A 14,628-nucleotide genomic window follows, 5' to 3' on the forward strand; every position below is an offset into this window, starting at 1 on the left:
ACGGAGCATCTTCCCCGAATCGCCTGTGCTATTGCCAGCGAAAGTGAGGCAGCAAGGTAGATCAGAGTAAATGAAGTGAAGGAGCTCTGTTGTGAGTGAGCTAATCAAAGTGAACCATGCAGGGCCACCTCTCCCTGTGATCAAGACTAGATGACCCAGGGCCATAATTAGTCTGAGACTTTCATTCTGATAGCAGCAAATTAACAGACTTCATTAGGCTTTTTTTTTTTTATTCCCTTCCCCTCTCCATCTATTTGTGCTGCACCAAGATCACGAAAAGTACTTCTGTCTGAGCATTAACATCTACAACATCACAGTCAGTTTAGTTTTTTTAAAGAGAAGAAAATCTACCCCACAGTGAGAACAAGTGTACTCTAAAAAAAAAAATGCATTTGCAAATCTTGACTGAAGTTTACAGACAAAATAAGATTCCTGACTGATTAGAAGGTTGTTAATCAGTGTGTATTGGGCTGTGGTTTGAATTTTACCAGGGATTTTATTCTCAGTGGAATAGTGCCCTCTATAGGACTCCTGAATACCCATCCTTACCCTCTTAATATGTTTGTATACGTGTTAAAGCTAAATGAGGATTTTTAGACAGCTGTCATATCAGCTTTGAAACATTGTTATCTCCATTTCTTTTCACAGTGACGGCACAAGTCTGATCTTAACAGTTGTTAAGCCCATCCTAACATTTCCTAAGTCATTCTGTGGATTGATGACGGCCTAAATCACTTATCAGTGAATTTGTTCTCTTGTTTCCCCCCCTTTCTCCTGATGCTCCTGCAAACATATCTACCCCCACCCCCAAAACACCTCGCCATCCTCCCCGACCTGCGTACACAAAAACCTGCATGTGCACATAAAAAAACATTGCGGTAGAGTATAAAGTCGCAAAGGCAAATATGTTTTTAACGAGCCCACCCATTACCTTCACGATGCGAGGACATGGAAACAGAAAAACAAAGAGGGATCAAAATGAAGTGCTGATGCCTGAGACACTGAGGCAGAACAAGAAAGGGAGATAATATAGGAGGAAAACATAGGGGGGGGGGGTGTAAAAGTATGACAAGGTTATCAACAAGGGGGCTGGGGGGGGCTCAGGGGTTTTGAAAACCTGGTGACATTTTCAAGCATTTCAAGACTATGTTAAAAGGTGCAGGTAATTGGTGTGTAGAGACCTCAGGAGTGCTGTCAAAGCAACATAAAAGCCGTTTGGCATGGTAGCATTATGTACACATTTCAATATAGGCTGTGAAGAAAATAATGGGATGGACCTCATTTAAAGACCGCCATGTTTGCAGTGTGTGCGCTACGTGATCAGACCTTCCTTTTCAGCTGCGACATGAAAAGCCTTTAATGATTCTTACATTTGATGATATGTGTCATAATGGCACATATTTTCTGAAGCCACACAAAAACTCATTATAGAACTAATGGTGCTCTTCAACATGTCAAAGCAAAAAGCGTGAAGTGAGTCAGGAAGGATTGTGTGTGTGTGTGTGTGTGTGTGTGTGTGGGTGGGGTGGGGTGGATCAGACTTTCAGGAGAGAAAGTCCATTTGATCAGAGCCGATGTGTACCCGAGGAAAGAAATACTGACTGCGAGACAGCGTGAGACAGAAATCCTGCTGCTATCCTCGCATCCTCAGAGTGCTTCATAACAAACCCCATTTGCAGGGTTTTAGGTCCTTTTAAAGGCTAATTCTATCTCCTAACCTCAGTAATCTGAACACATTTCACACACCTCCTGTGCCAGCATATACATTACATTTTTATCGGAATAAAAATCCACCAAAAATTAGCACAGTAATAAGGTGATTTAGGTTCTGCACTTTAGACAAATGGAGGATAAATGAGAATGTAATAACTTGACTTTCCAAAGCCGCTTGGAGGTATTTAGTTCAAACAAGGCCGCCTACTTTCACTTTTTTCCTTGTCACTTCATCCCCACCTTCTATAGCATTCAATCCCCTTATAATTCCTACGATGGTGTCCACCAACCTCCTTAGCCGCTTTTTTTTCTCATTGTAATTCAAAAGCTTATCAAGTTCTCCACTCAGCAGACACAAAAGCTCCAGCATTTCTGAGAAATATCCCCACCTCGCATTGGAGAGACCCATTATCCACCACGGATATGTTAAGTGGACATGTTAAGTGGGACCAATTTAGATGTATTGGAGGGTTATTTTAGTTAAGGTTGGCAGCACTGAAGCAGGGATTTGAATGATCACGGCTCTTTAATGTGTCACATAGTTTGACAAGTCACATCAAGCTGTCAGCTCTGACCGCTGACTTTAACTCCACCTGGGAGCCTGTGCTTCCCACAACAACCAATACGAGCTTAACCTCTCCCACACACACCACCTCTTCCATCAAGTATTGCATTGTGCAGTTTGACAGAGCCCACACAAACACGCCGTCTTCCCAGGTCATTATATTTATATGGAAATGGTCTGTCTAATTATCTCTTACAGTGTGCCAGTAGTAAAGAACAAGCAGGTCGTCACACAACTTTCTCTTGATCTCGAGAGCCAGGCATCCACTAGGAGTAAACAATAATGCTTTAAGGTTAATTATATCCAGGAACTACAGGAAAAGGTGAAACATGTAAAGCCCGTTGATATTATTAACACCTGGATTTCTTTTTCTAATAGAGAGTACTTTTCGCAGTTTTAATCTTCGACATCTTCAAAAACTTCAAGACTTTAATCTTTTAATATGGTGATTTATTCCAAAACCAACTCATCTCAAAGTAAAGATCGGCTTTCAATTATTTTCTAATCCATTAATAAACACAACGCCAATAAGTAATAAGCTCGGTAGCATAAAAAACAACAACAACAAATAAGCAAATGCGAAAAGTGAGCTCAATCAGCTTCAGTCGCATTGAGGATTAGAATGTTTGCAAGGATAAAACTAATGCCATGTCAGTACAGGGAAAAGGTTTATCTAATGATCGATCTATACATTACAGCAAACATTAGAAGGTCTGCTTCTTTAAATCTCTTGGATTGCTTTCCAAGTACTGCTCTATTGTGATATTTCCCACCATTTGAAAGACCAACCTCTGAGGAAAACGACGCCATTTTACTGCAGACGTTTTATCTTCAGCGTTGTCTTTAGTACGCACACCATCTTGGAGGCCATACAATGACAACCACCGTTTATATTACATAATAGCATATGTCCATGTGTGAGGGTATTGAAAGTAGTCTCCTCAGGTCAAGGACTTCCCTGGTTTTGTTATGCTTTGTTTTTTTGGTTTTTCTAACCTCCCTCTCTCTCTCTGAGGTTGACCTGCAGAGAGCAAACATGAGATCAGCACTAATGAATTCACCTGGAAGGAATTCCCTAATCCTCCACCTCACCGTTACAGACCATTAGGCCAAATATGAGGGTGGAAGTGAATTAAAGCTCTAATTATTTTTGATGTGACTGATTATATAAGCTGTATTTGTTAGTCCCCAACTTAAGAAGTACATTTTACATAGATTTCTTTATTGTGAATTTACAATTGAATGAAGCCTTCTCGCTCAGATAAAGTGTGGATTGGGATATGGCAAAGTTCAAACTTTAAACAAGCTCAAGTACAGATCCTCTGTGGTCTGAATTGGCAAGCTTGCGTAAACCTGAAAATCATGCAAGACACTTTCTACACAAATTTTATGATCAACAAAAAAAATGAACTTGGTGTGGAAATGTAAAGCTCCTCACACCATCTCTGACCCGTGTTTACATGCATACTGGAGGAATGAACAATTAAAGCCAAATGAAGTCCTCTCAGAAGTGAAATCATTTACATAAAGCATTAACCACACTTCAGCTCTACAGAATGAGGTGCAAATAAAGGACAATTTTTTTATTTTTTTTATTGCCCATTTTAAGTCTTATAGATAGCGTAGTGACTGGAAATATCCAGATTTCTGGCTTTTTACAATTGTATTAATTAGTGACACCTGTTTATCATTCTGTGATTCCTGGCAACCGGCTCTTACCATTGCGAATTGCTCCACAGGTGTTAAACATAATCAACAACTAATTAACACTCGTCCTAAGGACACGTTTAAGAACAAAATAATTTTGTGAAATTATCCATAAAGCTGAGATTTTACAGCCAGTGCAAAGCGCAATGCTGCCTGCCGCCTTGGATGTCCTTGTTAATGTGATCAGTCCATGCATCAAACTCTGTTGCCATTTATAATACAGCCTTCTATTAATCACAACACTACTACCAGATATTTATCCGACTCTCCATCCCAATGACCAACACATCTATTTCTGCCTTGGTTAAACCGCTTTTTGTTTTTTCACTGTTTTCCACAGCTGTCATTGGCAAGCATTAAATAACATCAATCAGCTGGCTCAGTGACATTCATGCGGCGCTTTGCATAGAGCATTTATGGTTGGAGGTGGGTGTGTGGAGAGCCAAAAGAAGTGAAGCCTTGTGCACAAACTTGTGCACACCACTGTGGAAATTAAATTTATATGTGTGCACAAGGTTTATAAATCTGAAATGTTTTGTGCATAAGTCATTTTCAGCTTTTGAGCATATGCACAATTTAACTAAAGATCTCACACAATCTTTGATAAAAATAAAAAATAAATTTTAATCCAAGAACATTTGGTCACTTGTTGCTGCCTTTTTTCATGACAGACACCCACAGTGAGATCTAGAGGGTGAAATGGTCTTGGCAATTCTCAACAATACCACAGTATCTCTATTTCAATGTCAAGGTGTTGAAAAGTATACTAAACAGAATAAGTAATAAGTTGGGCAAATGTTTTTTTTTTTACCGAGTATATATACTATATCAAATATTTGAAAGTGTAACTTTAGCATAACACTTTTTTTCAAGCAAAACTGATTTATTCATTTATTTTAATAAGAACAGAAAATTCCTCCTAGGTATATTAAATACGTCAGCGCACGATATAAACTTTCAGTGAAACCTCTCAATTTTAAACGACACTGATTAAATGTATTATTAATTACAAAAAGATGGTTTAAAAGAAAAATTGGGGTTTTGCATGTTTTGTATGCTACCAAGGTTCTAAGGCATTTAGGCTACATAAAGCTTTCCATATTGGCTTCATATCGGCCAATACTGCAAATTATTAAATTATTTATTCACACTTGCAGGGTGTGTTTGAACATTTACAGGCTGCTAAAACCAAAGAAACAAAATAACTATAAAATATATTTTTTCTCTTAGATGGTAAAATGTGAAGTAATAATAAAAAAAAAGAAAAGAAAAACTTGGGATTTCAACATGGATCTGTACATCTAAGGTTATGAGAGATGTGTTGGGCATAAAAACTTTGTCACTGTGAATGTGTAAAAAAAATTTCATATGTAGCAAAACACGCAGAGCTATTGATTTGTAAACAGAACATGGCTTTATAAACTCGGATTCAGCACACCAAAAGGATGATTTTCAACAATTTCTAATGAAAGGCCCTAAAATGCATGAGCAATTTATTTCAGCATGCAATACAAGGGGCCGTGTTTGAGGTGATCTACAAATTTTGCTGAGCAAACGTTGCAATGAGCCAACTCTTTTGGTTCCATCCTTTAAAAATGAGATGACTGAGTGTGATACTGGCAGTTTGAGAGTGACCATCAAAGAAAGAAGAAAGCAAGCCATGGGGATAGAGGTACAGTAGTAATGATAATTACTTAAAAAAAAAATGGTTAATGATAATACTAACTAAAATGTATAGAGCAGCTCAAATATGTAGCCTATCTCAAAGCTACCTATACATACAAGGCAGAGAAAATTTGCTGTTGCGATCTCTTACTCTGAGTAATGCCCCCCTGTAATTTCTGACGGTTGAAATATGTTTACATGGGCACCGAATATCTCTCCATCCTGTGGTTTTCTACCCATCCCTCCTTTGTCCGCAGATATTTTTGTGTGTCAGTTTTCAGCTGACTTTCAGAAGTACTAAATAGACGCTAAAATTGTGGTGCAATTTAATTTCCTACTGGGAAAACCGCTTCCCACATGTGAAATGTTTACATCTGCATATCCTCCACCCATGAATTTGTGCAGATTGGTCATTAGAATATGATCTGCATACTGATGAAGGCAGACACACACACACACACACACACACACACACAAAAGATCTGCACACACAAACATATCTGCACCATTTTTAAGACACGGAAACCTTCTGAAGACCAGGCCCTCCTTTAGCTTAATCAATTAGGACTCAAATTATCACATATTCCCTCTGGGGGGAAAAACATCTTCCACATTATGCTTTGCAGTGGGTTCAGGTTATTACATCATGCTTGGATTCTGAAAAGAATAAAAATCCTTTTTTTTTATATTTGTATAATTGGAAACCCTATTTATTACCTGACCTCAGGAAAGGGCAGCTCTCATGCTGCTGTTCTTTTACAACACTAGAGTAACAAATCAATCACCAAGCCATCTTTTGAAGAGCAAAAGTGATAGAAAGAAAATAAAAGCATTTTATTCCAACCATCAACTGAGATAAGCACGTGGTAATATTTTAAAGTGTAAGCAATTACTGGTTCAAAACTGTTCAGGCAAAAGCTCAAAGGGCAAATTTATCGACAAAACAAATGTTCCTTTAATGTATTTGGAGCTAAATGTGAACCTGAACAAACAAATAATGCATAGATTGTATTAAAAACTTGTAATTTAACCACCCTGATATAAAAAAAAATATTTTAGTTTCCAAGGAAGGGTTGGTTTTTAGTAGAAAGTGAAAGAATTTAGGAACTACATGTAAACAAGAAAATATTTCTAGAATCATATTGATTTACTGAAAGGTTTTGCAGTTAAGTGGGCAAATATGTTTCTGTGAACGCATAATAGTAAAAATTATTATTTTTAAGACTTTAAGGTGGTTGAAATCACTAAAACATTTTGAATCATTCCAACAACAAAACACAAGGTGTCTAAATGATGCACATTTAAAAAATAAAACAAATAAAACTTGTCCAGATGGACTGATTTCATTAGCTGGATAGAGAACTTGTGATCAGGGGTTAGTTTTCTTTATATACCTGAAGTAAATAACAGTAACTCTTTATCCATTTGCTTATAATGGATCTTATATTGTTATTCCCAGATTTGGTCAAATTAGGCATATTGCATCTCTTCCTAAAATTATGCAGCCTTTATTGAAGCCAACCAAAATATACCTATCTTGCTTGTTAAGTAAGAAACCAAATGTGGTTGACCAAATATTTTTTCTTAGGTCACGGACCACACCCACATCTGTTTCATGTTAACCCTACAGATAAAACAAAAAACACTTTAACAGACCTAACTCGCAACATGTAGTAAAAAGGTTGTAAAAAGCCTTTTATTATAGTCTGATCTAAAACATTTAAAAAACAGAAAAGGTTGACATAAGGTTCATCAGCACAAACAGTCACAAAAGAACCCAGAACAACATTTAAAACCTTGAAAGCCAGGTAAATGTTTATAATTCAGAAAAATAAAAAGATCAGACTAGGAAAAACTGGCAACTTTAGAGTTTAAGGCAAAAACACCGGTGACCAAAAGAAACACCAAGACTTGTTCACATTTACCATAAGAACAACCTGATGATTCCCCAAGATATTAGGGACAATATTAGAAAATATAAAGTGATATCAGAAAATGGGACATAGATGTCAGTGAAGATTACTATGAATCTGAAGCGCTGCTCCAAATGTCTCTAAAACAAACAAACAAACGCTCAAAATGCTGCTTTGGATTGGCCTAGTAAAGCTCTAAAAGCCTTTCAAGGTGTGTTGACGTAAAGTTGAAGCCCTTCAGTAAGCTGTCAATGTGGTCATTTTTTTAAACGGTTCTAAATGGACTCCTTCAAATTCTTCCACAGTGATCTGGAAATTGTCCAAAATGCTGGATGCCAAATGCTGCTGCCAAGTAATAAGTAATTCTTATGGTTTAAGGGCAATCATTGTGTCGTATGGGGATAGTGACAGGTTGGTTGGATAGGAAAGGAGGGGAATTCTCATGATGTCTTTATAAATTTTAAAGCCTTTAAATATGTTGTTTTGGTGGAAAAAAAACTAAGAAAATAAACGATAATCATTTCAGAACATACAATAAATGATACTAGAACAGATTTTTAAAAAGGAAAAGAAAGAAAACTCACCTTTTGTTTCTGTTCCAAATGAAGCCCATCAAGCAGCCAAGAAGGAGTTCAGCCGGAAAAGCAGAATTATGAAAAGAAAAAGCAAGATAAAAAAAAGGGAAAGAAGCAAAAACAGAGCAAAGAGCGGAAACAAAGATGTTAGTAATGTCTAAAGCGGGCACCGATTCCAAGTTGGTTGTTAAAAGAAAAAAACAAAGAGTCGCACTGAATAAAAAGACATTTAACAAACCATTAAACAATCTCGGACAGTTTAGGTTTAGATTATATTTCTTCACAGTAACAGACTTGTCAAAAGAAAAATAGCAACCGAGTTTATTGTAATTGGAGAAAATTGCAGAATTTCTATTGATTTGTGCAAAAGGAGGTAATGTTCCTGCAGAGATTAGTGCTTTCGGTTTCTAATGAAACTGATAGCTGATGATGACAGTTTTGTAATTACGTCAGACATCACAGGTCAGAGCCATTTAGCCCTCATCTGAATGAAACATAATATCCCACAGATTGGTTCCCATCATTACAGGCATTAATGTACTAATATTGTCTGACAGATTCTTAATATGCTGGTACCTTTGTCTAACTACATTTCAGTGATTATAGAAAAAAAACGTGCTTTGCATTTTTAAATACAGAAATCATACTTGGTTACAGACTACATAAGAAATTAGACTCATAAAGGTGTTTTTGGAAAACAGAAGATACAGGTAATTTACTCAGTGATGAATTGAAGCTCTTCTTTGGGATGCAACCCGGACCCAGTTTAAGAGGCAGAAGTTGCATAATTATCACATGAGAATTTAGTCAATTTTTCAATGCAAGCAGTTGCATAGATCTGTTTTATTTTATTCTTTTTTTATTTCAACTAAAGGGAATTAGAACTGGGTTGGATGTGCGCAGTTATCCATAGTTAAATGGTGCATGCCTAATGAAAGTTTTGTCTTGAAAAAATAATTAAACACAGTTAAGTAGCTAGAGTCCAGGACAATTATATGTGACAAATCTGTTAAAGATTAGGTTAAAAATAAACTTTGTCTCAATTTTTTTTTATTTTTTTTTCCCAGATTAGACCGCCTATTCAGTGGGATTATACTCTTCATCAAGGAAAATTGGAATTCAATAATAAAATTACTCTTTTATTCTAGGTGCAATCTAGAAATGCACCAATCTAGTATTGATATCTGTATCAGGCAGATATTGAAGAAAGATCTACATTAGGTATCAGTGAAATAGTTTTTTTTTAAAAGGCTTAACGGTTTAACCCTTTATGGGAATCTTTTCACGATTTAAAAGTACACTTAATTTGAACTCTTTCAGCTCCGCATCTGCTTTGGGAATTTGTCCCGTTAAGAGGGACCCCCTAATTATATATATTTTATGAAATTGTTATACACCAAACTGGTCCTATAGTCACTCTATTACAGATGGAGTAAGGTAACAAAAGTAATTTCTCCCTGGAATTATTGAAGTATTTATGATTCTGATTCCTGGTTGATGGTGTTGTGAATGAAACGGTGCCCAGCTTGAAAGAGCTCCTGTGTGTCGCTGAATGTGTGCATTGATGACTGAAAGACGTCTTCTGCCTCCATTTATCTGTTCACTACAGTGTGTTGAATTCATGTTAATGTGTATTTAAAGACATTTCAATTAGTGGAAAAAATTGCAGGGGGGAATATAAAAAAAAAAAAAAAAAAGTCTAATCAACCAAAACTTTCCCCCATGCAGTACCTCTGTGGAACACCTAGAGATCTTGAACCCCCTATTGACGAACTATAGTGTAGGGAGGTTTTTTAGGGGTTGGGCTAAACCCAAGTTATATCAGATCTAATGCTGCCATATCCAAATATTTGTGGAAAGTGATTTAATCGTTTGGGGGTTGACCATTCCTGTTCAAACTCAACCCAACACCCAAAGGTGAAAAAAAAAAATGGATGACCGTGTTCAGTGAGCAACTCTGAGTGGGGTTTAACTTCTGTAATGCTGAATAAACTAATAATGCAACAGTTTAGAGATTGTGTAACAGACAAAAAACCTTTTTTCACAAACCCATTGTCTTTTTTCCTATTAAATTATTTCTTTTTTTCCTACTTCGATGCTTTTCCTATTTACGGTACTAAAAAAAAAACATTTATTGAATGGAAATAATCTAACTATACGTAAATTTAGGCTTCAATGTAAACTGTTGTAGCACAGAATCAATTTGTCAGACTTTTTTTAATTCTCAATTTTTTTCCCCTGTGGACATGGCCTGTTTGCTACAGATTGCACTACCAATACAGAAACGCGCGAGTACATACTCCACTTTTGAGTTATTGCATTATAGCAGAATTAAAAGTGAAACCAGTCTGCTACTGTTGGGCCAATTTTATTTCTTTTACTCATTTCTAGGCACTGATTTTAACTTTTATCTTCCCTGCACAGTCTTCACTTTTCGATTCGCCACACTGCACAGATTATTCTCCTGCATTAATGACTGCAGGATCTCGGTATGTCAGGAAAGAAAGGTGGCAAATAATAGAAATGTAAAGATTACACTAAACGAACATCTAAAAGTTTATGTCCTTCATTTGAGTTTATTGTAAAAAATTAAAATAAAAAAACAGATGAAAGAAGATTTCATCTTTAAAAAATGAAAAAAAACTAATCTTATCTTTTGGCTATAGGCTTTGATGAATGATAACATCTCAGGACACAAGTAGGAAGAAATAGAACCTGGTGCCTGTGGTTGCAATGGTTTGAACTGCTGTGCTTTTACAGGGACACAACAGCAGCAGGGCCAGTGAAGAAATGCATTCTGGACGAAGTTTAAAAGCAGTGATCAGGCAGCTCTGGTGTAAAGGACAAGCTAATGTTCAAGTATGATTATCCTAGAAGTTAAGATTATTGGGAATTAGCTTCCTGTAAACATTTTCTTTGTAAAATGCTTTAAAAGATCGTCTCGTCTAGTCTCCCACATCTATACAAAGCCAAAAACTAATTTGAATAGATGTAAAAATGTATTTAATGAATATCCTACTTCCAAAAGCCCTATTTCTGATTAATTTTCAATGAAATCCAGCAGAGTCAGCCACCAGTCGACTAGATGTTTCAGATTATGCAGGACAAGCAGTCTCTGTGCCACAACTGTGCATGTGAAGAATAAAATGCAGAGTGGTGTACAAGCAGAGTAAGGTTGGGCATGACTTCCCTGACTCAGTTTTGATAGAAAGCACTTCAGAAAAACAGGTTTTTCTAGGTATGTGCAGCTTCAAAATTCAAAGGGTCATTTTTTATAAAGTATTATGTATCCAGGCTGCGCGGTGATTGGAGTCACAGCACTACTGTCACACCTGAATATTTCTGTTAATCGAATAGTTAAAAGTTTAAGGATAGCAGTTAAATTTCACATCTACTTCGGTTCAGAACAATTTTGACCGCCCATCACCACCAAAATAAAATCACATATTTTTCACAAGAAAAAAAAAAAGCCACAACTGACAAAATTGGTGGTCCTAACAAAAAAAAAAAAAAAAAGGTCAGAAGATCTCCAAAGTATTAACAAGCAATTCTGGAGAAAATAGGATAACAATCTTTCCTATTTCTATCCTGACATGTCTCAAAAATGTCAATTTGACACCTGGACAGGAAAAGCCATGGATTACCAAACATCTGACATACACTGTTATCTGCAGACAACAAAATGATTGGGCCCATAAATCTACAAAAGAAAGACATTCCTAGCTTAGGGAGGTTGTGGCCCTCACAGTTAAGACGGAAAGTATTCAAACCCCTGATTGATTTGGATTTCAGGATTTAAGGGTCCCATACGCACCAAATGGACAGTTGTTTAGGTTAGTGTTTCTATAGCGTTTTGACTAAAACTGAAGTACTTGCATATGTCTGCTGCCCAGAGCAGGTAGATTATTTAATTACCTTTGTGTCAGATTATACAGTAATTTAAGAATTTATATGATTTTCTACATATTAACTAGTTATGGGAAATGCATAAAGAGGGCCCCACCCAGAGTACCATTCACTGCAAAAGGGTGAGTACAAAAAAATCTTCAAATAAGTGTATTTACTCTTAATTGAGTAGGTCATGATCTGCCAATTGAATGAGCATTCTTACCTTTAAAATAAGATAATTAGATATAATGCACTTAAAATAAGAGGCTGCAGTTGTCTTTTTTCTTGTTTTAAATGTAAATACTCTTAATTCATTGGCAAAGTGTCTCACTTATCTGCACAATTCAAGAAAAAATTCACTTATTTTCAGAAAAAAATTACTTAGATTTAGATGTTTTGCAGCTTAAGCTGTCACTCTGGTAGTGGAAGCTAAAAATGAGTGTGATGGCAAAGAGCCCCTCTAAACTCAAGAGACCTGGAGCCGAACACAAGTTCAATGCATTCGTCTTAGCCTTTAAAAGATGCCTAACTTATTTTTTAAGTTTAACTTAACTTAATATATTTTAGATCTAAATTTGACGGGCATGAATATTATATAATGGGAAGCTTTGAAACTAAATTCAGGGATAATAAAATAACCCTGCATTGAAACTATCAGTTAAAATGGTATTTAGACAATGAATTTGCTGTATCAAATGTCAAACAAAATAACTGCTCATTAACCACATTTTTAAAAATAACAATAATAATATAAAGAGCTGAAAAAACAAACACAGAGCAGCAGAAATTGGATGCAATGATGCCGTCAGCTGTGAAGTTAGATTGTCACTTTTCACCATACGAAGGTGGGAAGTCGGAAACACCCAGACAGCTCATAATGTGCTAATTAAAAGTAGAGAAAAATAGCTTTAAAGAACTTTAAAACCAACTAGTGCTAACTATACACTGATTGACACTAATTACTTAAGTGTACAAACATTTGTTATTTGTTTACTCCAAGGTCAGGATGAGCTAGACCTCTCCTTTTTCCCATCAACAAAAGTACCCAATAAAAACAGGTAATTAAATCCTTAACAACTGCCAAAGCAACATGCTTATCTTCTCTGTGCTGATGGCCATCCACACTGGGATGTGACCAGCTTTGAATATTTATTCCTGGGGGATAAAGTGGTAAACTAGTAAAAAAAAAAAAACCCTGTGTCCTAAATACTGTGCTGGATCAGATTCTCATTTACATGAATTTATTCAGCGTTTAATATGAACATTTTTGACTAAGCTTTGGAAGTAGGTGCTACACAGTGGGAGAGTGAGAACAAACTGCTCGCTGCTCTGCAGTCTAATAAAGTGAATCCATTGCCTCTTGTTTTATTTGCAACTTCTTACTATTCTGCTTTAAAAAATTACCAATTTCTGCTTAAATAATTAAACTTTGTATATTTGCGCTTCAAAATAGACCTTAAAAGTGAAAATAAACATGGCTGCTGAGGTCAAAAGGCACATTGGCTTGGATCACAAACTTAAAAAAGAGGCATTAGGGTGCATTTTCCCAAACATCTCAGGAGATTCATCCATGAATCTCATACATCAATAAAGAAACTTTTGAGAGATTTGAAGTTTGTTTTTTAAAACATGTGGATTAAACCCAATGACAGCAGGCCCAATGAAAGAAATGAAGGCACTAAAAGGGTTTTGATCTTAATTAGCTCAGTGGGCTCATCTTCAGCTAATTAGAGACATTAAACCAAGCTGAAAATCCAGCAGTGTTCACCGAGATAAGCCGGTAAAAATGTGAATAAAAATAACATGAAAATAGCAAACAGCCCTTTGTACAAGAAACAAATATGTAGCCCGACTGCATGTCAAATGCATCAAAAGGTTGCAAGCAATCTGGGATGCTCAACAATACATCCCTGCTGCTCTGAGGTCTCCTGCTAGATTGTCCTTTATTATATCAAAACAATAGATTTGGAGAGCAGAAATAAGAGCTGCTCAACTTGAATGATCTTGTTAAAAAAGGAAGCCCCAAGGCTCAGGAGGGAGGTCTCTGAAGCTCTGCAGCTTCTCACCTAAAAACAGTTTAGTTCAATGAGGAAGACGACACGAAGGACAAGCGCAGGGTTTTTATACAAAGCATTCATCCTTAAAATCGGGATTCTGATTTGTGTCGAACCCTCTTTCCTCTTTCTCTGTGGAACTGCTCCTTTAAAAAACTTAAATGTTGTTAAAAAAAAAAAAAAAAAAAAAAAAAAACTCTTGAATAAAGCAAAATGTAATAACAACTTTGCTCTTTTCTGTGTACTGGAGAACCTGGAATATTTTGTACCTTACCATCCTGTTAAAGTGGCCAGAATATAAAATGCCAATAAGTTTATATCTTTGATCATGATTTTTATGCTTCCATTATTTAGCAGTTATATGTATATGTCAAACATTAAGGCATCATTCCTAACATTAAATCAATCCACAATGCATTGATAACATTCACCACTAAATAGGATATATGGTGCTTTCATACTGGACTATCGCACGCCTACAATAGAAATCACTGATTCTTGTTCTGCATTTCCCAGAAAAAAAAAATATATAATATATAATATATATA

General features: G+C 36.1%; 1 protein-coding gene across 5 annotated transcripts in view; it reads right to left on the minus strand.

Annotated features, from left to right (window-relative positions):
* The window catches only part of LOC107088299 (protein diaphanous homolog 3-like), a 200,745-nt gene that overhangs the window by 134,604 nt on the left and 51,513 nt on the right, over positions 1–14,628 (minus strand). For 4 of the 5 annotated variants that reach the window (XM_015380388.1, XM_015380391.1, XM_015380392.1 and 1 more), the window contains one exon: positions 8,148–8,156. The exons of the other annotated variant lie outside the window; for it this stretch is intronic. In XM_015380388.1, the coding sequence (XP_015235874.1) occupies positions 8,148–8,156 (9 nt within the window). The remainder of the gene's footprint in view (positions 1–8,147; positions 8,157–14,628) is intronic. 5 annotated transcript variants of the gene reach the window in all.

Source organism: Cyprinodon variegatus, unplaced genomic scaffold (genome assembly GCF_000732505.1).
Source record: "Cyprinodon variegatus isolate N-32 unplaced genomic scaffold, C_variegatus-1.0 Scaffold212, whole genome shotgun sequence".
Classification (NCBI taxonomy): Eukaryota; Metazoa; Chordata; class Actinopteri; order Cyprinodontiformes; family Cyprinodontidae; genus Cyprinodon; species Cyprinodon variegatus.